We start from the raw sequence: 26,552 nt of genomic DNA on the forward strand, positions 1-26,552 counted from the left end.
ATAGTAGATCTTTCTCAAGCCAACTTAATGAGATTCCAACAGATATGATTTGAAATTATTTTCGAGTGTTGTAGTGGTATTTCACGAATAAAACAAGTAAAATAAAGGTAATGCCCATATTTGGAACATGTTGACCTGTTATGCTAATTTCACCGAATTACTGAGGTACTGAACTAGCATTTATGCCATTTAATGAACATCCTTAAATTGTAATTATATTCATCAAATTACCATAGTATTACTGTCTGACGTTCACTTTTCTGCAGTTAAATGAATGTTAAACGCAGCAATTTCGACGAAATATATAAACTTGGCCGTTTTGACTAGTTTAGGCACTGTGATTGTGTTTATTTCTTACCTGAGAGACAATATTGTGGCCTTGTTTATGATTAAGTATCCACCTCACACAGCACTGAGTCGAGTGATTTACAAACGCTTGCGAATCTGTGCGATTGAATCATTGGAAGGAATCGGTTCAAACGAGCGATTCGTTCACATCAGCCACTGCAGCCAGCCAAACCCCCGCCGCCTGTGCAGACGATGGAGGAGCGGATCTAATCTCATCGGATCTACCGACAAACATGCTGCTCGATCAAACCCTCTTTCCCCGCAAAACTAGCCGAACGACCGACTGATTGATATGTGAACTGAATCAGGTAACGCCGTTTATTCTTACGTCCGTTTGTGTGTCCGTTTGGGACAACTGTCACATGGGCCGCGTCTCAAAACCTAGCGAGCTGCCTAGGCAGACAGCACTGTGGGGCATTGTAATTTGAAATCCAAGTGTGCTGCTTGCTTAGAAAATTCTTTGAGTTAAAGTAGACACGGAAATGTGCTAGTTGCCTACTTCGCAGCTTCATGCATATTTGTCTTGACTCTAAGTGCGCTATCTAGTTAGTGAGCGCTGTAGATTTTGACACGCCGCCACAGTCCCGCATTGCGGCCTGCTACAGTGTACACAAAGATATTTAATACTATCTATTAGATTTTAAAGGTTAATGACTTTGAAGAAAGCACGATCAACAGTGAATGATGATTGACAGCTGTCATTTGTTTGTTTTGAAGCGCTTGTGAAGCTGAAATCAGCTGTCAAACAAACATGTATGTGATTGATTCGCGCCAAAGCTTGGAAAACGTCAAAAACTACTTAAGATATAATATTTTGCCTGGTTTGTTCATAAGCAGGGAAGGTAATTCTGTTTTTCGCTCATCTGTTTGAACGTTTAGCAATAAATTCGTGGTTTTAATCCCAGTCAGCATTGGGAATCATTCTGTGTTAGCTTAGCTCGCGAGCTGCTAATAGTCTGTAACGTTTCGCCCTCCAGGTATAAAATGAGTATAATTTGAATATAAATTGTCTAAGGACGTAAAACAAATATGTAAATATGAATGTGGACGTTTGTGTTAGGGTTTAAAGCTTCATTGACTCGTATCCGATCGGTTAGCACAGAGGCTAACAAACACAGCGGCTACGGAAGTCGAATTGAAAACATCATCTGGACGTGATATTTAGCAAGATTTTACTGTTATTCATATATCGGAGGTCGTTCAGTAAGAGAATGCATACTATATTTGTATAGTAACAAATGCTCTGAAACTAAAATACCATGGTAATATCATGGTATTCTTTGAAGTACCTTAGATTAACATGTAAATGCATGGTATATGTTTTTTTCCACCAGTACAGAAGTGTATAATGTGTGTGTATGTTGTATTTATATATTCATGTACATGTTTTAAAATAATTTGTACATACATGAATAAGTACATTTATATATATATATATATATATATATGTATATGTATGTGTGTGTGTGACCCTGGAGCACAAAACCAGTCTTAAGTCATTGGGGAATATTTGTAGCAATAGCCAAAAATACATTGTATGGGTCAAAATTATTGATTTTTGTTTTATGCCAAAAATCATTAGGATATTAAGTAAAGATCATGTTCCATTAAGATATTTTGTAAAATTCCTATTTTTAATATATCAAAACTTAATTTTAGATTAGTAATATGCAATGTTAAGAACTTTATTTGGATAAATTTAAAGGTGATTTTCTCAAAATTTAGATTTTTTTGCACTGTCAGATTCCAGATTTTCAAATAGTTGTATCTCTGCCAAATATTGTTATATCATAGCAAACCATACATCGATGGAAAGCTTATTTATTCAGCTTACAGATAATGTATAAATCTCAATTTGGAAAAATTGACCCTTATGACAGGTTTTGTGGTCCAGGGTCACATATATGCATGCATCTCTTGTGCAATGTGAATTTTAATCTTTATACTGTGTAAGAGATAAGTGGTGTTATTTCTGAGGGTTTGAGATCCATTTGGCGAAGCTCCATGTTTAAAGTTTTGGTTCTAATATTAGCAGAGCGCTCAGATTGTGTGTAGATTAGAAGAAGGACGAGGCTCGTAGGGAGCGTCTGCGTAATATCAAAGTTGAGAGGTTTTTCTATAATTGGTTAGATCCACCTTTGCTGTTCTTCTGTTTAGTAAGATGAAACTAACTGATAGTTCAAATCACAGTTCCTCATGTCAGATGAGCTTAGGATCAGGTGATCGACACAGAACATTCTGTGATGTTGTCAAAACACTGTCCTGCGTGGTTTGTCATCACTTCTGTATGTGACAGCAGACATTGATCTGATAAGAGAAAGCTTGTTCCTCTTAACAGGACGGGTGGTATGACCAAAATTAGTCATTTTATAGCACAGTAATAGTATATGTCATAATATAGCTGTTTTACTGTAAATTATATATATTTATGCAAATTTATATAGATTTAAATTAAATAAAAATTAGTTTTGTGTGTGTATATAAATAAGTACATAAAAAATACATAAATATTATGTATTGATTAAATATTTATATACATAAAAGCATATTAAACGCCAGTAGAGTCTACTTTAATGTTTACTTTAATGTAAAGTAACTTTTGTGAAAATAAAATGTCAATATACAGGTGAAATAATCTTTTATCATCATTCGGTGTAGCAGATTTATGCAAAAATGACACAACATACTTGTTCTGATATAATAAAATATATAAAAGAAGAATTGAGCAGACTAAATTTCATTATATTTTAACGTCTGATAGTACTTGAACTGCTTGTTTTTTGTTACACTGATCTGCTACTTGTGGGTGTCTTCTGTAAATCATGGTAAAAATATATGACAATCATTTTATTAGTTGCTCAGATAAAAAAAATTAATTAAAGCTTTATTGAAATGTTATTGTGTTGATGTTTGAAAACCCCTTATCATCTTTGACCTATATGTATGTATTTGTGTGTGTGTGTGTGTGTGTGTGTACTTGTTTTTGCTACATTGTGGGGACCAAATGTCCCCACAAGGATAGTAAAACCTGACATTTTTGACATTGTGGGGACCGGCCTGCAGTCCCCACAATGTTAAAAAATGATTAAAAATAGTAAATGATGTTTATCTGAAACTGTAACGATGCAAACATGTTTTCTGTGAGGGCTAGGCTTAGGGTTAGGGTTGGGTTAGGGGATAGACAATATCGTTTGGTCAGTATAAATCTATAGAAGTCTATGGAAAGTCCCCACAATTCACAAAAACAAACGTGTGTGCGCGTGTGTGTGTGTGTGTGTGTGTGTGTACTTTTCTTCCTAAAGCAGAATTAAAAATAAAACGCTGCCAAAGACTATTTAAGATTATTTTGTTTACCTGTGTTTTTTTACTTCTCTTATTTCTGAATAAACCTCTAAACACGTGTCTGGTTTGCGTCTCTCCTCAGGCCGCAGTCAGATCCAGTAGAAGTCGCGGTCATGTACTCTGAGTGGCGGTCTTTACACCTCGTGGTCCAGAGCGATCAGGGCCATCTGAGCGTCCTACACACTTACCCAGCCGGCGTGGGTCGTGATGTGGCAAACGCCGTGGTGCGGCCGCTGGGAAACAGCCTCGGAGGAGTGCCATCTGAGTGCCTCCTCAAGACTGACAAGGAGGTAAGAAGTGTTTTTTGTGTTTCATAGCATCTCACATCTGTGAAGAGTCTTGAATTCAAACCTGAGGCTGCGGCAGGAATTCAAGGTTGACTTACTGGGTGGCATGTTTGAATTAATTCAGACGTACAACCTGTTAACTGTTAACTTCTGTTGAGCTCAAGAGCAGCATCAAGGTTTTTTGGGTGGAAAATGTTTGTTTTCCACAGGACTTGCTTTTTTCACATGCTTTTTTTAATTTGAAGTGATTCAAATTAAATTTTTTACCAGGCCTGCAAATGACAGGTTGACTGAGAAAGTTTACCATAAATATTTTTTGCTGATGATGCAGCTGTATTTTGCATTATTTTTGTTTAAACATTTTTTTTTTTTTTTTTTTTTTTTTTACAATTTTACTATTCATGTCCTTTTACAGTATGTACAACTATTATTTAATTTTAGTTATTTACTTCTATATTTAATTGTTTTTATCTCTTTTATTTTTATTTCCTAGCTAAGTTTGAAAAAAGATTTTATGTAGAGCACTTTTACCACTACATGAAATGTGCTACATAAATAAATTTGCCTTGCCTAAAATGTTTTTTTTTTTTCCATACCTGGTAGTTCTTAGCTGTTTTTGCATATTAATGAGTTTTTGCATATTCATTTTATCACCCGCAGAATCATACACCATGTGAGCCAAACTGTAATTTTGTTCTTCAAATTTGAAAACTTTAGTTGCTTAATGTGAGGAATATTCCACAAACTATGAAGAAAAAAAAAAACATTGCAGATGATAACTTTTTTTTAGCCATTGATTTATGAGTTATACGTAAACGTGAACATTGCTAGACAGACTTTTGCATTTTGTTCTGAAGCATAAATTATATCCCATCAGACCTGATACATAAAATTTAAAGCCTCTGTTCTTTAAAAATGGCAAAATAAGGACTAATTCATCAAGCATGTAACATCCTTGTAAAAGTTTTTTTTTTTTTTTTTTTTTTTTTTAGCAAAACAGAGGCTTTAAAATATCTCTTCAAATAATACAAACCACTGATCGTTTTTTATTTAGAAATCTAAAACTGCTGCTCTAAAAACCCATTTTACTGTTGGTGAATTAGCCCTCCAGATTGGCCTACAAATTGACTTTATGAGCTCTATTTGACGTAAACCATGTAAGTTCCTAATAAAGTTAGATTTTATTAGGAAGTTAAAGACCAGCGCTGTTGTTTCCTCAGTCGATTATTTGCATAATTTGGTTAGAAGCAAAACACGCTGCTCAGGTTATGTCTTGCTGTAAAATGAGAGACATGCTGTGATGTTATTAGAGCAGACGTTCAAGTCTGTTTTAAACTGTGTTTAGTTCTCTCTGTTGTTTGTTTGTGTATCTGGGTGGGTTTCGGTGCTGCATAAAAAAACGTCATTTGCTTGTGTGTGTGTGTCGTACTGACTTCCATTGTATTGTGCGTGTGGTTCCTGTAGGCTTCTGTGTACTGTGATAAGAGGAGAGGAAATCCTGTCAATTCCCTCTCGGCCTCAGATTTTTTTCCTGACCTTTTTTCTAACCTCTGATCTAGCTTATTGCCGCCCATGGCGACCGATGCTGTTTGGAAAATAATCATATAAAAATGCATATCCAGTAAATGCACCACTTTACTGTTTCCTACTGACCGAACCAGTGCGAAACACTCACAAACGTGCATGAGAGAGTCATCAAACATCTCTCTTTAAAGCTCAGGGATTGTCAATCCATCTCAAACCAGTTTAGGTAGTTATTTGTTCATCTAATGCTGTGCTTGTCCTCCTCAGGTGAAATGGACCATGGAGGTGCTGTGTTACGGCCTGACGCTCCCGCTGGATGGAGACACGGTTAAGTTGTGTGTGGATGTTTACACCGACTGGATAATGGCCCTAGTGTCTCCAAGAGACTCCATACCCCAGCCCATCATTAAAGAGCCTAACCTCTACGTCCAAACCATCCTGAAACACTTGCACAACCTTTTCCTGCCCAGGTGTGTTCAGCTTATGCTTTCAGTTACCCATGATGCACAGTGCACGTAAACTCCTTCATGACTGCATTGATGAACACTTTTGAACGCAATTGATGATTTCCGCGAATTGCAGAATCCAGTCATAAAACCGGAATTTACAGTTTAACGTGGAATGTCACGGAATTTGTCAAAGTTTGGATGAATTCAGTCCAAACTAGGTCATTACACCTTAATCAAATTGTGATATGGACTAATATTTGTAAATATTAAGCCGCAAAACATTAATTAGAAGATAAATGAAATTAAGGGTTTAACTTCATTTTACAACCAAAAAAAAAGTAAATACACAACACAGAATTTATGAGAAAAATAAACATTGTACAAGACTATTGTAAGAATAAATTAAACTGGTTTTTATGCATTTAAATAATCAGATGCTAAAACACAGAATTTCATATCAAACATTTCATAAGGCCCTAAACGTAATTTTTGTTTTAACTTTTAATAAACTGATGTTAAATTGTTTAAGTTTCATGATTTTAATCAATAGGACTTAATAAGACATGCTTTTTGATAAATACAATTTAATCTAACCATTAAAAAGGAGTCCAAAAAAATTAAAATGGAAAAAATGGAATTTGGAAAAAAACTGGGAAAAAAATGAAAAGATTTCATAGGGCCCTGAACACTGCATACTGCATGTTTCATACTGTACACTTTGCACAATCATTCAAACATTAGTATGCTACGTTGATGTTGTGATATTTATTTAAATGAGCCACTTGTCATCTTGTGAAATAAAAAGCAGTCAAGAAGTATAGAGCTTCCTGTTTGTGCTTCATGATGTTAAATATACATGCTTCTTTCTTTCAGACCAGAGCACTTCAGCCTGGTGCACTTTAAATTGTGTCAGCAAGTGCTGTCTGCAGTGCAGAAGTTGGCACGTGACTCGTCCGGCATGGCCAGAGAGACGTGGGAGGTGCTGCTCCTCTTCCTGCTGCGCATCAATGACACGCTACTAGCCCCGCCCACTGTGGGAGGTGCGTACGTCAGCCGTGAATAAGCACAGTGATGTTCCTTTAAAATAGTAAACTATTTTAAACTAGATCTAACATTGACTGACAAGCAAATGAGAGAAGGTGCATGTTTTGCATCTAAACAAACTGAATGTGTGCAGTACGCAAATGAACCTCCTTTGATGTAATTTTGTTTCCTGTTTTAAGATAAAAAACACAGAAATGTGTAAAAAAAAAATTTAATCAACCACACATGATCAGATCAATATGAGAGTTTATTAAAGAGATCATATGCTAAAATATCAACCAGTCATATTTTAACTTCGCAGTTGTCTGATACATTTTTAACTAAATATATTTTAGCAAAAACATGCTGCACATTTCTGCTTTTGAAGTGCATTTGAAAAGGCTGTAATGTCCCTCATTGTTTTTCTAAGCAAAAACTAGATATAAGTCAGAATGAATGGCCATTATGCCACTAGTGCTGCCGATAAAGCTGAACATGTAAATGCAGACTGGCTGACAGGTATGGCTGGTTGTGTCTCCTGTAGGTGGAATAGCCGAGAAGCTGGCAGAGAAGTTGATTAGCGTGCTGTTTGAGGTTTGGTTCCTGGCCTGCACCCGCTGTTTCCCCACGCCGCCCTACTGGAAGACGGCCCGAGAGATGCTGGCCAACTGGAGGCATCACCCTCCAGTGGTGGAGCAGTGGAGTAAAGTCATCGCTGCTCTCACTTCCAGGTGCTGTAGGCCTGAATATTAGCTGCAGCTTTATTTCTGTTCTATCATTTATAGTTTACTTAACAGGGACAACACAGAATATCATTACTGCACCGTATTGAGCAGCAGATATATGCTTCTAGCTGATAGCTTGGCTCTTTCATTGTTAATGCACTTGTCTAGAGAGTTAATTGATATGCACAGTCAGACCTGCAGCAAAGTAGGAAGGACACTTGTTTTTAACACACAGTCATTTGTGTTTGCAGAAACGCAGGTTAATATCCTGTACTTTAGAGACAGCAAGTTTAAAAAAAGAAAAATTGTATAACAATTTAATCATACAAATTGAGATTGCACTGTATGAACTCAAAATTCATTAAAAATATCCCAAAACAGAAATTTGTTTTAAAGTAACTGCATTGTCCTGCCGTTTGAGTTTAAAAATTAGTGCTTTTGCACATCCTTAAAAGGATAGTTCACCAAAAAAATAACAACAACAATAAAAAAAAAAAATATATATATATATATATATATATATATATATATATATATATAAGTTTTCTGTCCCTCCTCTGAAAGTCCAGGTGACCAAAACTTAGAAGTTCCAAACAGGTCATAAAGTTGACACCAGAGAGTTTGAAACAAATGTAAATGTTTTTACCTCCTTTATTTTTATTTCTTACCTTTCTGATTAAAAAAAAAAAAAGATTTTATGTAAAGAACTTTTACCACTTTATATAAAATATGTTGTATACTTAAATTTGCCAAAAAAAAAAAAAAAAATCTGGTAGTATTTGCCTGTTTTTGCATATTCATTGAGTCACCCACAGGATCATATAAACCGTATGAGCCACATCGTAATTTTGTTCTTCATGTTTTAAAAATTTGGTGGAGGAATATTCCATAAACTTTTGAGAGTGATAACATTTTAGATGGTAATTTTTGGTGCTGGTCATAAATGCTTTTGTTAGTAGACGGTTTGTACCTCTAATCTCTAAATTTATAATTTAATAGTAGTTTATAGTTTATAATTTATATGTAATTTCTTTAAAAGTTGCAAATAAGAAACTGGTTTGAATCCTTTACTTTAGAGACATCAAGCTCAAAAAAGAAAATGATTCATTGTAGAACAATTTAGTCATACAAATTGAGATTGCACTGTATGAACTCAAAATTTATTCAAATATCCCAAAACAGAAATTTGTTTTAAAAATGTAAAAAATGTACTTTTGCACATTCTAAAACAAAACAAAAAAAAATTTAAATACCATAAAATAAAAAAAAATAATAAAAAAATTACTGAAAGTGGAGGTAACCAAAAAGGTCATAAAGTTGGTACCAGTGAGTTTGAAATAGAATTTTTCACATCAGGATGTTGCTATATAGCTATTAATTTGGATGAATTTACTTTTATATTTATGCATTTGACTTTCTATCAAAAGCGACTTATATTGCATTAAGCTATCCGTGTTATCAGAGCATGCATTCTTTTGAAATTGAATGACATGACCTTGATGTTACTAGCACAGGAATTGATAAAACAGACTACCTTTTTACTAATGTCGATGCTTTTGCTTGTTGACCTTTGTCTTATTTGCTTTGTTGTTCACACAGGCTGCTGCGGTTCATGTATGGCCCGTCCTTCCCTCCGTTTAAAGTGCCAGAGGAAGATTCCAGCCTCATTCCCGCTGAGATGGACAACGACTGTGTGGCTCAGACGTGGTATCGATTTCTACACATGCTCAGGTCTGCAGTCAAACTGACGTCATTTGCTTACTATCCCAGTCCGCTGGATGCATTCCGATCATAATTACTTACCTAAGTTGTTTGTTTATTTCTCTCCTCTTCAGTAACCCCGTGGACCTGAGCAATCCCGTCATAGTGAGTTCTACCCCAAAGTTTCAGGAGCAGTTGTTGGGGGGAAACAGCGTTCCTCACGAGGTCATTCAGCACCCCTGCCTCAAACAGCTGCCTCAGATCTTCTTCAGAGCGATGAGGGGCGTCAGCTGCCTCGTGGATGCTTTCCTCGGTAAGATCTGTGTGCCATATTACAAAGCCCTCTTAAGAAATACATTGGTTTTTTGGCTGCTACTGTGGTTGTATTACCATGATAGTCCATAAAGTAGCATGCAAATACCATGGTAAATTAATGTTGTGTTCATTCCCTAACACCTCTGCATATACACATTATTTTATTGCACTACATTTAAATTTCTGATGTAAATTATATTGCTCAGCAAATACTGTCGAAGCTCAATCCATTTTGGAGTATTTATCCAAAGTAAAGTTCTGTCCTTTGTAGCATTTAAACTTGTTGCTCATCATGGAAATAGTCAGGAAAGCTGGCGTGGCATTAAAACACCAATCAACCAATAATCTCAGATGTTGTTTTAGTGTTTTTGGTTTGATTTTTCTCATCATTTGATTTGAATTTCAGTCGCAGTGATGTATGAACACCACCTTTGACTGTTTTTCCATTTCTAGGTGTTGCTGTTTGTAAGAAACTCGAGTGTCGTGAAACTCTGCCCTCTTCTGGTACTCATACAACTATGCAGTTCTCTCATTGTCAATCTTAGCCCTTTTTTCACTGACATGGTGACATACACATAAATATGAAGCAGCACAACTGTTTTGATAATCAGAAATGTTTCTTGAGCAGCAAATCAGCATATTAGAATGATTTCTGAAGGATCATGTGACAGTAATGATGCTGAAAATTCAGCTTTGATGACTGGAATAAATTACATTTTACAGCACACTCGCATAGAAAAGAGCTAGTTTGAATTGTATTAATAATTACAGTTTTTATTGTATTTTCGACTTAAATAAATGGGGCCTTGGTGAGCAGAAGAGACGTCTTTCAAAAACCTTTAAAAAATCGTAATATTTTAGTGTCTATTTAAAGAACCTCTAATCATTACATCAAAGCCAGATTGTAATCATAAAGTAGCTGCGTTAAATTACATTGGATGTTAAAATATATTCTCAAAACTAGGAACAGCGATTGCAACGTGATATATTTGACTCGATCGTTATTCTTGAGTATCAGCACCATTTCAATGGAAAAAGGGCATCAATCAGTCCACAAAGGACATTGTGACTGTAACTTTATTCTGAAAGCAGAGCACAGTCTGGTTTTTGGTTTAATTATAAGTTCGAGCATGTTCAGGCAGTTGGAATCAGAACTTAAACTGAATAGAAAATCAGCTTGATTTGATTAATTTCTTCATACTTGACACGCTTCCGTCCGCTGCTGAATGCAGCAATTAGTTCTTTTTTTTTTTTTTTTAAGTGGATATTTAGTCAAAATTAATCCTGAGAATGAATATAAGGAGTGAAATGTCTGACCTTCCACTGTTTTTGTGACCAGACTGTCACATCGCAGTATAGTTAGTTGTGATTGTTATTAATCTTATCTCCACATGCTCAGTGGTTTGTTCACATAGCCTGACATGTTGTGTTCATACAAGCTCCTAACATTTTTTCAGAGGTCTTGTTTTATGTTTCCTCAGGGGTCACAGTGTCTAGGAGCAATATTCGAGACAGACTTCCCTCTATAGGTACACTAAACCTGTCCAAACCCAATCAGTTAGTGACTAACCGTGGGCTTAACTACCCAACACACTGATTTTGGAGGTGTTTGGGTGCAATAGAAGGGCTACAACTCGCACATCCTGATTAGGGACGGAAATAAAAATCATTTCCAAGCTGGAGATTACAAAATTATGTTCATATGTTGTAATTCTTCCTTTTTGAGGTTACTGTGTAACCAAATTTTTTTCCCCAGGTGTTGCTGTATCTCGGAACCATTTTCGAGACAGACTCCCATCTTATGGTATTTTATACATGCCTCTGACTAATCAAGAGGGAGTTTGATGAGGGTTGTAGATTTTGCAAGGTGTTTTTTTTTTTTAATCAAAAGTCCTTGTGTGTTGTGGTAATCAATTATCCATTGTTAATTACCTTGTTAATTGCCTTGTTTTTGCTCCCATGCAAAAGTAAATTGTTGCCCAGATTGAATGTGAACATACTTATTGGTTGGTATCCAGTCTACTTCTATTCGAGCTATCGTTTATTTAGACACCAAATCAAACTGGCATTTAAATGGCACTTTGATTTAAAGACCTCATGAAATTAAAATGTGTCGTTTAGTTGCTGTCTGTAGCTTTGAGATAATCAAAATTCTAGATTATGCTACTCATGCAAGTTTAAAATTTCTCAAATAAATTTAGATTAAATTAAATAAAAATTTTACATTTTAAAGTCTAAAAAAAAAAAAATGATTAAATGTAAATTTAAATCTATAAATATATGGCTCAGATGGATGTATACATGATGAAATGGCTCTAAAATATCAGCTTTCCACTTTTACAAACAACAATCAATATACTCAGTCGCTTTAAATCTGTCTGTGGAGCTTTCTGGAACCTAGAATGTCAAAGAGGGAGATTGGTTTCTTGTGCCAGCCAATCAGTATGTGCGCAAAGGTTTTAGGCAAATAACCAAATTTGAATGCAGGGTTTTCCAGCATTTACTGCCAATCAGCTGCTGAGCTGGGATCTGTATGGTAATGCATCACTGATGCTGATGTCTCTGTTTCTAGTGGAGTGTGTGTCTGTTTGCATTTCGTTTGAAATGCTGTGAACAGGTTTCACTCGCGTTATAAGCAAAACGCAGACGTGGACTTTCAAAACAAGTCCTAATTAAGAACTTAACACACAATACCTAAGAGTTCTGGAATTTAAGGATTAGAATTAAAATGCAATCTTGTTTCCAGCCCTTTCTGCCTTTTCATTAAGTATCGTTTGCAAACTTTAATTTCAAGAAGAAAATAGTGAAACAATGGCTCATAATGCGAGGGACGTCTGTGTTTGAACTCAAGAGTATTATTTGTGGATTAAAGGAATAACTCACCCAAAAATTAAAAGCATTTACTCCCAATCATGTGAGTTTAACCTGTGACATTCCTTCTTCAGTGGAGCACAAAAGAAGATGTTTAGCAGAATGTTCATGCCGTTCTTTTTTACATGCAATGAAAGCATACCTTGATCCGGACAAAAAAACAACAATACAGAAGTAGATCTATGTATTTGTGCAATGCATTTAAGTTATCTGTTGGCAGTTTTATCATGTTAGCTTAGTGAGAACCAATGGCATCCGACGGCTTTGAAGTGAAAACCTGTTAGTGTTCCACTGATTGAAAGTCATACAGGTTTAGAACTACATGAGGGAGTGTAAATGATGATTAATTAATTTTTTTGGGTGAACAATTCCTTTAAATTGGTGAATGTTGCACTACTGACCCAATCACTGACCTTGCCATGAAGCATCATGGATATACATATTCATTTTACACATTAAAGTGTTTTATCCAGCAAAGGGTTCAAAATATGCATTTTTGTTTAGCGATTGTGTTTCACAGAGCTGAATTGTTTGGCCTTGCTGATGGCGTTGAAATGGCAAAATCCAAGAAGTATCTTACGTTTGATTGTCTGCTGTCTTAATTGATGACGCAACATCTAAAAAGCCTTTTTCATGTTGCATTTTCTCATATTTTAGGGCTGAAATGGATCTGCTGAGATGTTGTCCTGCAATTAAATAAATGCTGGGCATGTTGGCAGGTGCTTTATAGCTGAATATGTGTCCAGACGCGATCTCTGATGTGTCGACGTATTCTCTGACGCGTCATTGGATTTAATTCTTTGGTTTTCTTGCTTCTTCACCTATTTGATTTGTCTCACAGGTATTTCCCGGCCCCGGTCAGACAGTGCTCCGCCCACACCTGTCAATCGGCTCAGTATGCCGACGCCCACAACGACAACCAACACTACACCCCCTCATAACCGCAGGCACCGCCCCACCGCTGTGGCCAAGACAACCAGCAAAGCCTCAACGGTATGAGCATGAAAAACAGAAACCCTACCTTGCATTTTTACTTTTTTGGTCATTATCCTGTTTCACTCAGAAGTTAATTCCCTTTTATGTTGACTGCGTAATTTACTCTCCGCTCCACAGACTGGACAGACCAAAGTGTCGCACCAGCCGTCATCCACATCCCCTCTCTCCAGCCCAAACCAGACGAGCTCCGAGCCGCGGCCGCTGCCGGCTCCGACCCGGCCAAAGGTCAACAGTGTGCTGAATCTTTTTGGCCAGTGGCTGTTTGATGCTGCGCTGGTTCACTGTAAACTCCACTCTGGCCTGAGCAGAGACAGCAGCATGACCGGTAAGACCGCAATACGTGTTATAATCAATACTAAGTCACCCCGTTTTCATTTGTTTTCATTTCTCTACTTATTTTACCTGTTGAGGGTGTTTTTAATTTCCTTTTCATTACAAAATATTCCTACCTGCAAGATTGTACACATTCAGGGTTCGTCTCCAGTGTTGTTACACTAGCTAGATGCTGTGAAGCAGTCATTCTGAATTTTGAGATCTTGCAAATCCAGTAAGTTTTAATGTTATGGATTTTAATGTATGTATGCAAACATCCTGATCTGATTCGCCACACATAGAGACCTTAAATTACATTTATATTTCAGTGTAATAACAGCAAATTGCATTAATGCAGCTCAAACAGCAGAGCATGGTGCAAACAAAGCCATGGTCATGTGTTCAATTTCCAGTTCAAATGTAAACATTAATGCAATGTAAGTCGCTTTGGATTTAAAGTGTCTCCCAGATGCGTACATGTAAATGCAGAACACAATATGTTGTAAAATATTTAGTCAAAATTCACAGTTTTGAAAACTGAAGAATCATTGATAAGTCGTAAAAGATTTTGAAACTGTCCCAAATACTTGTTAAATGTATTATTTATCCAGAAATTAAAATTTTCTGAAAATGTACTTACCCTCAGGTCATCCAAGATGTAGATGAGTTTGTTTCTTCATCAGATTTAGAGAAATGCAGCATTCCATCACTCGCTCACCTCTGCAGTGAATGGGTGCCGTCAGAACGAAAGTCCAAACATCTGATAAAAACATCACAATAATCCACAAGTAAACACTCCAGTCCAACATCTTGAGAAGACAAAAGCTGAAACAAATCCACCATTAAGACGTTTTTAACAAAAATACCTCTCCTTAATCCATAATAACGCTTCCTACAGTGAAAAAGTGGTCTGGTCTGACTCAGGAGAGAAATCTGCACTGATCAAGCACTGTTTACAAGCCAAAACAGCTCTGAACAAACGTGGCTGGATTTTAATGTGAGATGGACTTTTTCACTGGAGGAAGCGTTATTATGGATTATGGACTCGTATTTTAGTTAAAAACATCTTAATGATAGATTTGTTTCAGCTTTTGGCTTCTCATCTCTAACTGATGGACTGGAGTGATGTGGGTTACTTGTGGATGTGTGATGTTTTTATCAGATGTTTGGACTCTCATTCTGACGGCACCCATTTACTGCAGAGGATTCATTGGTGAGCAAGTGATGCAATGCTATATTTCTCCAAATCTGATCTTGGATGGCCTGAAGGTGATTAAATTCTCAGAAAAATTTTCATTTTTGCCTGAACTATTCCTCTATTTAAACATAATAGTTGTCAAACAAGTATCAGTCAGTTAATTGAAATTGTCTGTCATTTGTTTTTACATGTATGTTAAGTGAAAGTAGATTTATGATGTGTTAACATTCAGCTTTCTAATATGGTTAGGTTCGTTTTCACTCATGGCAACTATTGAGAATGTGTGTCATTAATCTAGTCTTATTTTTTTATGTAGTAAATTGATTGAAATCATTCTGTGGAGTTGTTAATAGCATTGCGTACATCTTTTCCTTACTTGCATTGTTTTTGTTCAGTTTTCATTTTTGCATGATGGGTAACTGAAATTTTTCAATGGTCTCCCTGTCTTTAAAAGCACAAAAGCAGAACGAAACGTCTGAATAGTTTACTGAACTCTACTACTGCTGTTCTTTGATTTGTTTCCATTTTATCTCTGTTATCTTGCAGCAACATTTTTCCAAATTCTTCTTTCTTATAAATCTTGTAAGTAGGAACACAAGCTTTACCAGTTGCAGTTATTTGGTTCATTTCAGTTTGTTTACTTCAATCTTTTTCGTTTTCTTTCGTTGACACTGTCACTCGTCCATTGTTGCAGTACTTGTTTTCTTGGGGCAAGAGACTTGCGCATACACTGCTTGAGTTAAAGGTCCGGGGAGTGTTTTGACTGCTGCCCAAATCTCATCGGCTCAACTGCAACAAATATTCAGGATCCTGAGGTGGGACGAGACCACCGACGCGCCGACGTTTTACGAGCGTCACGTGACCCGAGAATGTTTGTTGCGCTTGATCCTTCTCCTCGATTCAACTTACCCGCCATCATTAAAACCAGCTCCTACCCATACCATCTCCTGAAGGACCTCTACTAACTGATCTTCTCCAAAGAAACACACCAACCAATCTTATTTTGAGTTTTTGCCCAGCGTTGATTTGACAGCTTTTGTTTTTTACGTTAGCCTTTGATTAATTTCCTCCGTTTTCATTGGTTCTCTTTATGTTTTGTATGGATATTTCTGCATGTCGTGGTTGTTGGTGCAATTCGTTTCAGCCATATTGTGCCTTATTGTCTTAATTTAGGATGCTGGACTTTAGAAATTGGCATTTAATCAACGTTTGTCTGACATGAAATCCAACTGACATGCTCTGATAACAGGGAGACTGACCAGGAGATGTCAAATAGCGTGTTCTGTTCTGTCTCGAGCCGCTCGCGCGCAAACCCGATTGAACGTTATGGCACCGCAATGCGATTTCGTGTGATCCGAACAAGACTGTTTCCTCCAAATAGATACAAACGTGCTGATGAAGCAAAGGTCCCATTAGATTAGCACTCGCTTCCTACCGCAAATGAAATTATGCAGATGTCCAGTAAAGCAAATGTAATAAGCTCTTGTGGAAGGATAAATCTTCTGTAACTTCAATATTTATAGCTTTTTATAGCTTCAATATTTTTCGTAGTATTTTAATCAGAAGTTTGGATTAATGTTGATTTTTTTTTTAATGTTTTTAAGCAGAAAATCAGCATATTAGAATGGTTTCTGAAGGATCATGTGACACTGAAAACTGGAGTAATGATGCTGAAAATTCAGCTTTGATCACAGAAATAAATTACATTTGACAATATATTTAACATGGAAATTGCTATTTTAAATTGTAATAATATTTCAGAATTTTTACTGTATTTTTGAAATATAAACGCAGTATTGGTAAACATAAGAAAGTTATGTTCAAAAACATTCAGAAATCGTAACTATTCCAAACCTTTGGCCGGTATTGTAAATATTTAAAGAATGAGCATTTAATTGTCAGAATGTCCAACATTTTTATTTCTCAGTATGTTATATGCATTTTAAGACTTAGTTGTCTCAGTGCTTCTGCATATTTTGCGTGTGTAATAAAACTTTATGCAATTTATACTGTAATTATTGCTATTAAATTAAAGATGTGAGTTGGTAGTTTGATGTTATAATAATAATTATTATTTAATTATTTTATTAAAGCTAGTTAACTGTACTATTTTATATTATATTCAAACAGTATTAATAATAATAATAATTTTGTATAATTATTATTACATTATTTTATAAAGGCTAATTAACTATAATAAGTTTGTATGTATTAAAAATAAAACTAATATGCAGTTCAGTCAATTCGATTATATTAATTTAGCACATTTATCTTAAAGCAGTTTTACAGAAAATCATGACGTTGATGTTTAGAACATCTTAATATCTTTATGCCTTACAGTCGAATTTAGCTAATAATAATAATTACTCCCCTGCCTGTCTGAAGATCTCTTTGTCGGTAATCCCTGTTTTGGCCTTCTGCGGTTTGCATGTGAAAGCATCACTGAGTGTTTGCGCTTGTGTCTCTCCCTGTCTGTCTCTCTCTGTCTTTCTCTCTCTTTCTCAGCCCTGGCGACTCAAGCTGGAGTTGAACTGAGACGTAAAGGGTCTCAAATGTCCACGGACACCATGGTGTCCAACCCCATGTTTGACGCCAATGAGTTTCCCGATAATTACGAGTCCGGTCGAGCCGAAGCGTGCGGGACGCTGTGCAGAATCTTCTGCAGTAAGAAGACTGGAGAGGAGATACTTCCAGTGTACCTGTCCAGGTAACTGCCTCTTCAGTAATTACACCAAAAGGGACATTTATAGTGTTACAAAAGAACACTCTGTTCTTTTGAACTTTCTATTCATCTGTGAATCATGAAAAATAAAATGTATCACTGTTTCCACAAAAATTGTGCATGTTTCTTGAGCAGCAAATAAGCATATTAGAATGATTTCTGAAGGGTCACGTGACACTGAAGACTGGAGTAATGATGCTGAAAATTCAGCTTTGATCACAGAAATAAATTACATTTTAACATATATTCATATAGAAAACTGCTATTTTAAATCACAATAATATTTCACAATTTTTACTGTATTTTTGATCAGATAAATGCAGCCTTAGTAAGCAGAAGAGACTTTTTTCAGAAACATTAACAATTTTAATTCTTATTAACTTTAGTGTAACTAAACAAATTAACCTCTGTTCTCTATCTGATGTTTCTGTCAGGTTCTACATGGTCCTCATCCAGGGTCTTCAGATATCGGACTTCATTTGCAGGCCGGTTCTAGCCAGCATCATTCTGAACTCTTCGGCTCTGTTTTGCTCTGATCTTAAAGGGATCAACGTTGTGGTTCCTTACTTCATATCTGCACTGGAGACCATCCTACCGGATCGGTGAGCGATGCTTTCTTTCTGAGAAATCGGATCCAAAATACATCTACACACTCAATTTTGAATGCGTGTTTATTTTGTGCCAACAGAGAGTTGTCCAAGTTTAAATCGTATGTGAACCCCACTGAGCTGAGAAGAGCTTCTATCCATATCCTGCTGTCCATGCTTCCTCTTCCTCACCACTTTGGCAACGTCAAATCAGAGGTAAAAAGCTTTAGATCTGGGTTTAGCGTCTAGAACTTTTCTCTGTAATAATTTTTTTTTTAGATACAAATACGAATGTAATAGCACATGGTTTTCTAATTACATTTGCAGGTTCTGTTGGAAGGGAAATTCAGCAATGATGATAACTCGCTCCATGACAAGGCGGTCACCTTCCTCTCCCTGAAGCTGCGATTGGTCAATATTTTGATTGGCGCCCTGCAAACAGAGACAGACTCGATCAATACACAGATGATACTAGGTACGACTGCTTCTTCAATATGTCCATTTACTGATTTGCCAAGTGAAATATTATAAAACATAGCTCAGGCTCTGAAATCTGGGTAGATGAGCTGCATTCAATCCCGTGATAGAACTTGTAACTGAACTTGTATATAAAATATTCATTAGCCATTAGTTAAGCCAAGTAATTATTTCAGTATTTTAGAATAATAATTATAATAACAAAATAAAATGTTAACAATTATAATCTTTTATTTTAATATTTAATTCATTATTATTATTATTATTAATAATAAATCATTTATAGAAGCAATAAGCCATAAAAGCAATAAGGAAGTATGTAGTATAAAAGCTAATTAACAATACTAATATTCTATATACTTACATTAGAAAAATATAATAATAATAATAATAATCATAATTATTATTATTATTATTACATTATTTTATAAAATCTGAATAATTCTTTTATCATCATCATGACATTACAAAAATAAAATAATAATAATAATTATGATTATTATTATTATTATTATTATTATTATTATTATTATTAAATCATTTTATAAAAGCAATAAGCCATAAAAGCAGTAAGTATGGAAGTATGTAGTATAAAAGCAAAACTAATATTTTATATTATTACATTAGAAAAATTAGAAAAAAATATTTGTATTATTATTATTATTATTATTATTGCATTATTTTATAAAAGCTGAATAATTCTTTTAATATTTTGTCTTAAAATTACAAAAATAAAATAATAATTTTTATTTTTATTATTGTTGTTGTTATTGTAATTATTATTAATAATAAAAAAGTATAAAAGCAATAAGCCATAAAAGCAGTATGAAAGTATGTAGTATAAAAGCTAATTAACTGTACTAATGTTCTATATTATTACATTAGAAAAATATAATTGTTATTATTATTATTATTATTATTATTATTATTATTATTATTATTATTATTATTATTATTGTTAAATTATTTGATAAAAGCTGAATAATTCTTAATGTTGACATTACATAACAAAAATAAAAATAATAATTGTTGTTGTTGTTGTTGTTATTATTATTATTATTATTATTATTATTATTAATTTTATTATTAAATAATTTTATAAAAAGCAATAAGGATGTAGTGATATGCGTCATGTCAACTTTTCATCCTGCCGGCCAAATCTCTAAGTGTAATAAATTGTCTTTTGTGAGTTATTGCTTAGTGTGATTTACAGTATGCACATTTAATAATAATAAGTGTCAATAATAACTGCATGCCTGCCTCTTTTTACAGCGGCAATGCTGAATATTGTCCAGGATTCGGCTCTGTTGGAGTCTGTTGGTGCTCAAGCTGAAGTGGTACAATTTTGTATTTATTTATGATAGAGCTTGATATAGATTTGAAGTGTCAGCAAGGTGATATGTGATGAAGAGCGATCACAATTCACCAATTATAAATGCCACTGTGTCTTTGCTCTGTGTAGGGCAGTGTGGATGGAAGCCATTCTCTGGCTAAGAGCCACAGTCGCAATAACAGCGGCATCAGCAACGCTAGCGCAGGCAGCTCAGAGGCTACGACTCCAGACAGCGAACGTCCCGCGCAGGCCCTGCTGAGAGACTACGGTAAGCCGAGAGGGACACTTTGCACAACCGACTAATGCATTAGAGCTGTTTGAACCTCTAATTTTGAGGAATTGCTTTTGTTCCTCTTTTGTAAGTCGCTTTGCATAAATGCATAAATGTAAAAGCTCAATAAGATTTCAATAAAGTGCACATGAGGAATGTGATGTAATGCATGTTTGTAGAAAGATGCATGATGATGATGCATTTTGATGTCAATGTCAGTTTTATTTATATAGCATCATTAAACACAACCAAAGTTGAACAGTGTGCTGTGCAACGAGAAATAGAAAAAGGCACGTTACGAAGCAGACTAAAAAAGCAATAAAACTATACAATAACATTACTAAAATCCAGTGCAATGATGCTTCATCGCTGGCACGTTTTAAAATGCCTGTCTGCAAATGAATGTGAATGGATATTATAAATGTCTTAACCAGTTTTTGTTCTGTATGATGAATGCTTATCCTTATTGTCAAAGCATGATTTAAAATGAAGCCTAACCGGCTTGTTCTTGTGATTTCGCTGGACTAGATCATCAGTGTCTGTAACTAGCAAGCGATAACGTGTTCTTGTGCTCGTCTGTGTTCATGTGTACGGTTTATGATTGCCGTCACATGACCGTCTCATGACTGCATCTCTGTGCCTGGCTTGCGTCTGGTGTGTGTGTGTTACTAACCCGCTGTCTGTGGCGTGCTGTGTGTTATATCCCAGCTCTCCACACAGACACGGCGGCCGGGCTGCTGATCCGCAGCATCCACCTGCTCACCCAGAGACTCAACTCTCAGTGGAGACTCGACATGAGCATCTCACTGGCCGCCCTCGAGCTGCTGGCCGGCCTCGCCAAGGTACGCTGACAAAATCAGCTTTATATATTGTATGGGCCGAAGACATTAAGATGTCCACATTAAAAGAAATGTACAAAAGTGATTTTATGTTCATAGAAACACATTAAACGTAAGTGTCTACTTTTAATGTTTCAAAGAAGTTTTTGGAGAATAAAATGTCAACATATGTTTGAAATAATGTTCATTGTCATTCAGTGTAACACAATATTTATGTAAAACTTCAAACAACATGCTTATTCTGACTTGTACATTTAAAATATATAAAAGAATAAGGGAGCATATTAAATTTTATAGTGTTTTAAATGAGTAAAAAAATCTTACTGACAAATGGACAAAACATAGGATAGTGGCAAATTTTAAAAATGTAGAATTACAACTAATTAGTATTTGGGGTGAAAGTGATAAATTGTCATAATTTTTTTTTTTTTTGTAAATATGCCTTATAAGATTGTTAAACTGAATGACATTTTAGTGGGTGGCTTCTGTAAATGTATGATTTTTTTTTGTTTGTTTTTTTTTTTGCACAGAAAAACAAAAACAAAAATGCAATTTAATTAAACACAATATTTTATTTTATTTTATTTTATTTATTTCTTTTGAAAAACAACAGTTTAAAGCAGTATTAAACGTACTGTTTTTATGCTTGAACCTTTCGTCTTTGACCCATATATTAAATTATTATTTTATACCCATATATTAAGTTACGTACACAGTTGCAATTTTTCATGTTTTTGAAAGTCTCTTCTGCTTATCAAGGCTGTGTTTATTTAGTGAAAATACAGTAAAAATGTGATATATTATTACTATTTAAATGAACTGTTTTCTGTGTGAATATCTGTCAAAATGTAATTGATTGCTGTGATCAAAGCTGAATTTTCAGCATCATTACTGTGTCTACTAGTCTTCAGTGTCACATGATCCTTCAGAAATCATTCTGCTGTGCTGATTTGCTGCTCATGAAACATTTTTGATTGTTATCAATGATGAAAACAGTTATACAAATAAAAATATGGGGTTTGGGGATTTTTTTTTTTTTAAAGGAAATCAAAACTTTTATTCATCAAGGATGCATTAAATTGATCAAAAGTGACATTTATAATGTTACATACGATTTCTGTTTCAAATAAATGCTGTTCTTTTAAACAATTTATTTATCTGTGAATTCTGAAAAATAAAATGTATGACTATTTCCGCAAAAATATTGGGCTAAGACTGACAATGATGCTGAAAATTTAGCTTTGATCACAGAAATAAATGACATTTACAGTATATTCAAATAGAAATAAATAGAATAGAATAAATGCACCCTAGCTAGGCATGAGACGTCTTTCAAAAACATTGAAAACAATAATTTTTCTACTTTTAGACCACTTCCCATTAAATACACGCATGTTTTTCTAAACAGGTGAAGGTGAGCGTGGAGTCGTCGGATCGTAAGCGCGCAGTAAGCTCCGTGTGCAGCTATATCGTGTATCAGTGCAGTCGTCCTGCTCCGCTTCACTCCAGAGATCTGCACTCCATGATCGTCGCTGCCTTCCACTGCCTGTGTGTTTGGCTCACAGAACACCCCGACATGCTCAATGAAAAGGTAAGACCAGTCTGACCTCAACTTCAGCTACTTTAGATTCTCTAAATGCTGAAACTTGAGCACCAACGATTAGTAGGGAAGCCAAAAACAAAGCTTGTGATTCATAATCTAACTTCCACATCAACAGCCACTTTACAATATTTAACTTCCCCTTTACATCATATAGTTCAATGACAAATATAATTGCCTATGCCTGCTTAAACACGCAAGACTTATTGATGAAATCAAGAAACATTGTGATGATTTCATACCACTTTTGATTTGGCTATTGAACTTCCTAAAAAGAGCAGCATTGAGTTTCACATGTGCTTCTTGTTTGACTTTTTGGCACCTCAATTTTGGAAACTGATTTAATTCAATATCGCTTTAGTGATTTATGTAATCTTTTTTAAAAAATAGGCATTTTACAGCTATCAAATTTTGACATGCACCGTATACATACATGTTTACATACATGTTACATATACATAGGCTTTTATTGCAACATATTCACAAGTTTGGAGATTTTTTTTTTTAGTCAGTCAGCAGTCTTTTCTGCTGACCAAGGCTGCATGTATTTGATTTAAAATACAGTAAAAATTGTGAAATAGTATTAGAATTTCAAACCGCTGTTTTCTATGTGAACTTCTGTTAAAATATAATTTATTTGTGTGATCAAAGCTGAATTTTCAGCATCATTATTCCAGTCTTTAGTGTCACATGATCCTTCAGAAATCATTCTAATATGCTGATTTGCTGCTCAAGAAACATTTCTGATTATTACCAATGATGAAACAGTTGTGCTGCACAATATGTTTGTGGAAATTGTGATACATTTTATTTATTTTTCTTTAATGTATAGAAAGTTCAAAGGAACGGCATTTATTTGAAACAAATCTTTTGTAACATTATAAATGTATATATGTATATAAATATATATATTATTATTATTATTATTATTGTTGTTGTTGTTGTTATTATTTTATATATATATATATATATATATATATATATATATATAATTTTTTTTTTTATTATTATTTTTTTTTTTTTAAATCTAAGACTCCAGCCTTTTTAACAGTAGCATACTTTATTATATTAGTGCATATATAAAAATATATTTATTTAATTTGTGGAAAAAACAATGTTTTAACTAGATTTTTACTGTTTTTTTTAGAACAGTACTTGAAACAACATCCATAAATATTTTCAGATTTTAATAACAATTCTGGAACAGTTTTTTGTTGTTGTTTTGGTCACTCATCTGATTTTTAATTTGGATGTTTTTTATTTTATAAGCTCAGTGTTGTATTATTGCATTGTGTCTTTTAAGGATTGTCTGATTGAGGTGTTGGAAATTGTCGAGCTTGGCATCTCGGGCAGCAAGTCCAAAACTGGCGAACAGGAAGTGAAGTACAAAGGTGACAAAGAGCACAACCCGGCATCTATGAGGGTCAAAGACGCTGCCGAGGCCACGTTATCATGGTGAGCATCCTTCATAAACCCTCATTGATTTCTCTGCTGTGATATTTAATCCTGTCTCTGATTTGTGTTGATGTGTGTTCCAGTATAATGCAGGTGTTGGGTGCGTTCCCGTCTCCCAGCGGCCCCGCTTCACCCTGCAGTCTGTTGAACGAGGACACGCTGATCAAATACTCCCGACTCACCTCCACGTCTCACAGCAACTTCAGATACTTCGTCCTGGATAACTCTGTTATTCTCGCCATGCTGGAGCAGCCGCTGGGAAACGAGCAGAGTGAGAACCTCACACGTCACATCTCGTTCCTCCAGTACATTACAGCTCTGATTTCTGGTTTCTTATCAGTGCGTTTGTGTCAGCAGACCCCTGTCCGTCAGTCACCATGTTAATCAGAGGCATGTCTGGTCGACACGCGTGGACAATGCAGCTCTTCCATCAGCCTCGAGGAGCAAGAGCCAATCAGAAGGTAAGACGCAACCTCAACAACCAATCAAAATAGAGATATGCTTTTAGTAGCCAATCAGTATGGCAGGCTGTTCTAACATTTAATCTTTAAAACATTCTAGTATCTATTTTAATGCTACTAGTACTTATTTTTACCTACTAACTAGGCGCTAGTGCTTATTCATTAATTACTAGTAAAAATGTGAAATGAATGGGCTAAGAATTGAACAAATGAAGACAGATATCGTGTTTATGGTGTTTTTCTGCTGATTAAGGGAGAATACAAGATGCCTTTTTCGATTTTTGGAATCGGTATCCAAAATTAGTAAGAAACAAGTATGATGCATGGCAGTTATGATTCTACTTTGTCTCTTTTTGTCCTACAGCAAGTGTTTGTTCCTGAAAGCCGACCGGCTCCCAAAAACGATGTAGGGATTCGGTTTAATGTCAAGCACAGGCCGTTCCCAGAGGAAGTGGATAAGATTCCATTTGTGAAAGCTGACCTGAGCATCCCGGATCTCCATGACATTGTGGATAAGGAGGTAAAAAAAAGCTTCGGAACATTTTGTTAGCTTTAGTATTACACACTTGACATTTCTATCTGGACGTTATTCATTTTTCATTTCAAAATAATTGCTGAAGCTTTTATTATGGTATTGCATTGAGTTAAGATTAAAAATGTATCAAGTAAACAAATTTTCTAAAGAGATTACGTGTAAAAGAACACAAATATAACTAATATTAACAAGGAATCAGAACATTTCCAATTCAGTCAGGTTTTAGTCCAAGTTAAAATGTAAAAAATATTTACGTATTATCCAGGGTTATTTTATTATAGTTAAAAAAATAAATAAATAAAACCAAAAAGATAAAGTTTTGTTACTTAAAAAAATAAATTAAACTTAAACTTAAATAAAATATATAAAAAATGGAAACATTTCATTTCAGCTCATTTCTCATTTAGTAAAAACTATATAGCTATAAAAAAAAAAAAAAAAAAAAAACACTAATAAAAATTACAAAAATGCACAAAAAAATTACTAAAACTAACCAAAATTACATTAACATTAAATATAAAAAGAAAAAAATTAAGCCTAATAAAGAACACTAATAAAAAAAAACGTATAAACCAGGGTTATTTTATTATGGTTAAAAAAACAAAATGGTAATTTTGTTGCTTAAAAAAACTTGTAATAAATAAAACTGAAACTTATTTCGTTTCAGCTAGTTGCCAAGCCAACATTTCTCATTTTCATTAAAAAAAAAAAAAAAACATTAAAAAAGTAAAATGTACTAAAAAAAAAAAAACTAAAGCTAAAATGAAATAAAAATGAGTAAAAACTATATAGCAAAAAAAGACTAAGTAACAAATATAGCAAAAAAAAATACTAAAGCTAAATAAAATTACAGTAATAGTCAAAGTAATACAATAAAGTAAGCCTTTAAGTATTAAATAAATAACATGCAGCAGAATCAGACGTTGTCTCATATTTCAGGAAGTTTGCATTATTGATTCTACAGTTTTCCTGTTTAGTACTATGAAGCTGCTTTGAAGCTGCTTTGAAACAAAGTGATAGACTTAAATGTTAATATTTGGTGTTGTGAAAAACACCATACCAAATACAAAAATCTAAATGGCTGTTTAAAATATTTAAATACTATTTAACTTTCTTTCTTCCATGATAAACGGTTATCGATAACGACTGCATGGAAAGAAGTGTTAAAAAATCTGTGCACC

The 26,552-nt window shown here is 34.7% G+C and overlaps 1 protein-coding gene across 2 annotated transcripts in view; it reads left to right on the forward strand.

Moving 5' to 3' along the window:
• Positions 1-496: 496 nt before the first annotated feature.
• ralgapb (Ral GTPase activating protein non-catalytic subunit beta) overlaps positions 497-26,552 on the forward strand; it is a 30,949-nt gene continuing 4,893 nt past the window's right edge. The window contains exons 1-21 of one of the 2 annotated variants that reach the window (XM_051112278.1): positions 497-656; positions 3,773-3,980; positions 5,769-5,971; positions 6,824-6,990; positions 7,518-7,704; positions 9,298-9,429; positions 9,534-9,712; positions 13,427-13,578; positions 13,699-13,906; positions 17,597-17,798; positions 18,248-18,415; positions 18,502-18,616; positions 18,728-18,875; positions 20,150-20,214; positions 20,340-20,478; positions 21,190-21,323; positions 22,729-22,911; positions 24,224-24,375; positions 24,459-24,646; positions 24,733-24,836; positions 25,201-25,356. In XM_051112278.1, coding sequence (XP_050968235.1) covers positions 3,804-3,980; positions 5,769-5,971; positions 6,824-6,990; positions 7,518-7,704; positions 9,298-9,429; positions 9,534-9,712; positions 13,427-13,578; positions 13,699-13,906; positions 17,597-17,798; positions 18,248-18,415; positions 18,502-18,616; positions 18,728-18,875; positions 20,150-20,214; positions 20,340-20,478; positions 21,190-21,323; positions 22,729-22,911; positions 24,224-24,375; positions 24,459-24,646; positions 24,733-24,836; positions 25,201-25,356 — 3,159 coding nt within the window. In that variant the 5' untranslated portion in view covers positions 497-656; positions 3,773-3,803. The remainder of the gene's footprint in view (positions 657-3,772; positions 3,981-5,768; positions 5,972-6,823; positions 6,991-7,517; positions 7,705-9,297; positions 9,430-9,533; positions 9,713-13,426; positions 13,579-13,698; positions 13,907-17,596; positions 17,799-18,247; positions 18,416-18,501; positions 18,617-18,727; positions 18,876-20,149; positions 20,215-20,339; positions 20,479-21,189; positions 21,324-22,728; positions 22,912-24,223; positions 24,376-24,458; positions 24,647-24,732; positions 24,837-25,200; positions 25,357-26,552) is intronic. The other variant, XM_051112279.1, reaches the window with a different exon arrangement.

This window comes from Labeo rohita, chromosome 6, assembly GCF_022985175.1.
Source record: "Labeo rohita strain BAU-BD-2019 chromosome 6, IGBB_LRoh.1.0, whole genome shotgun sequence".
In the NCBI taxonomy this organism is placed as follows: Eukaryota; Metazoa; Chordata; class Actinopteri; order Cypriniformes; family Cyprinidae; genus Labeo; species Labeo rohita.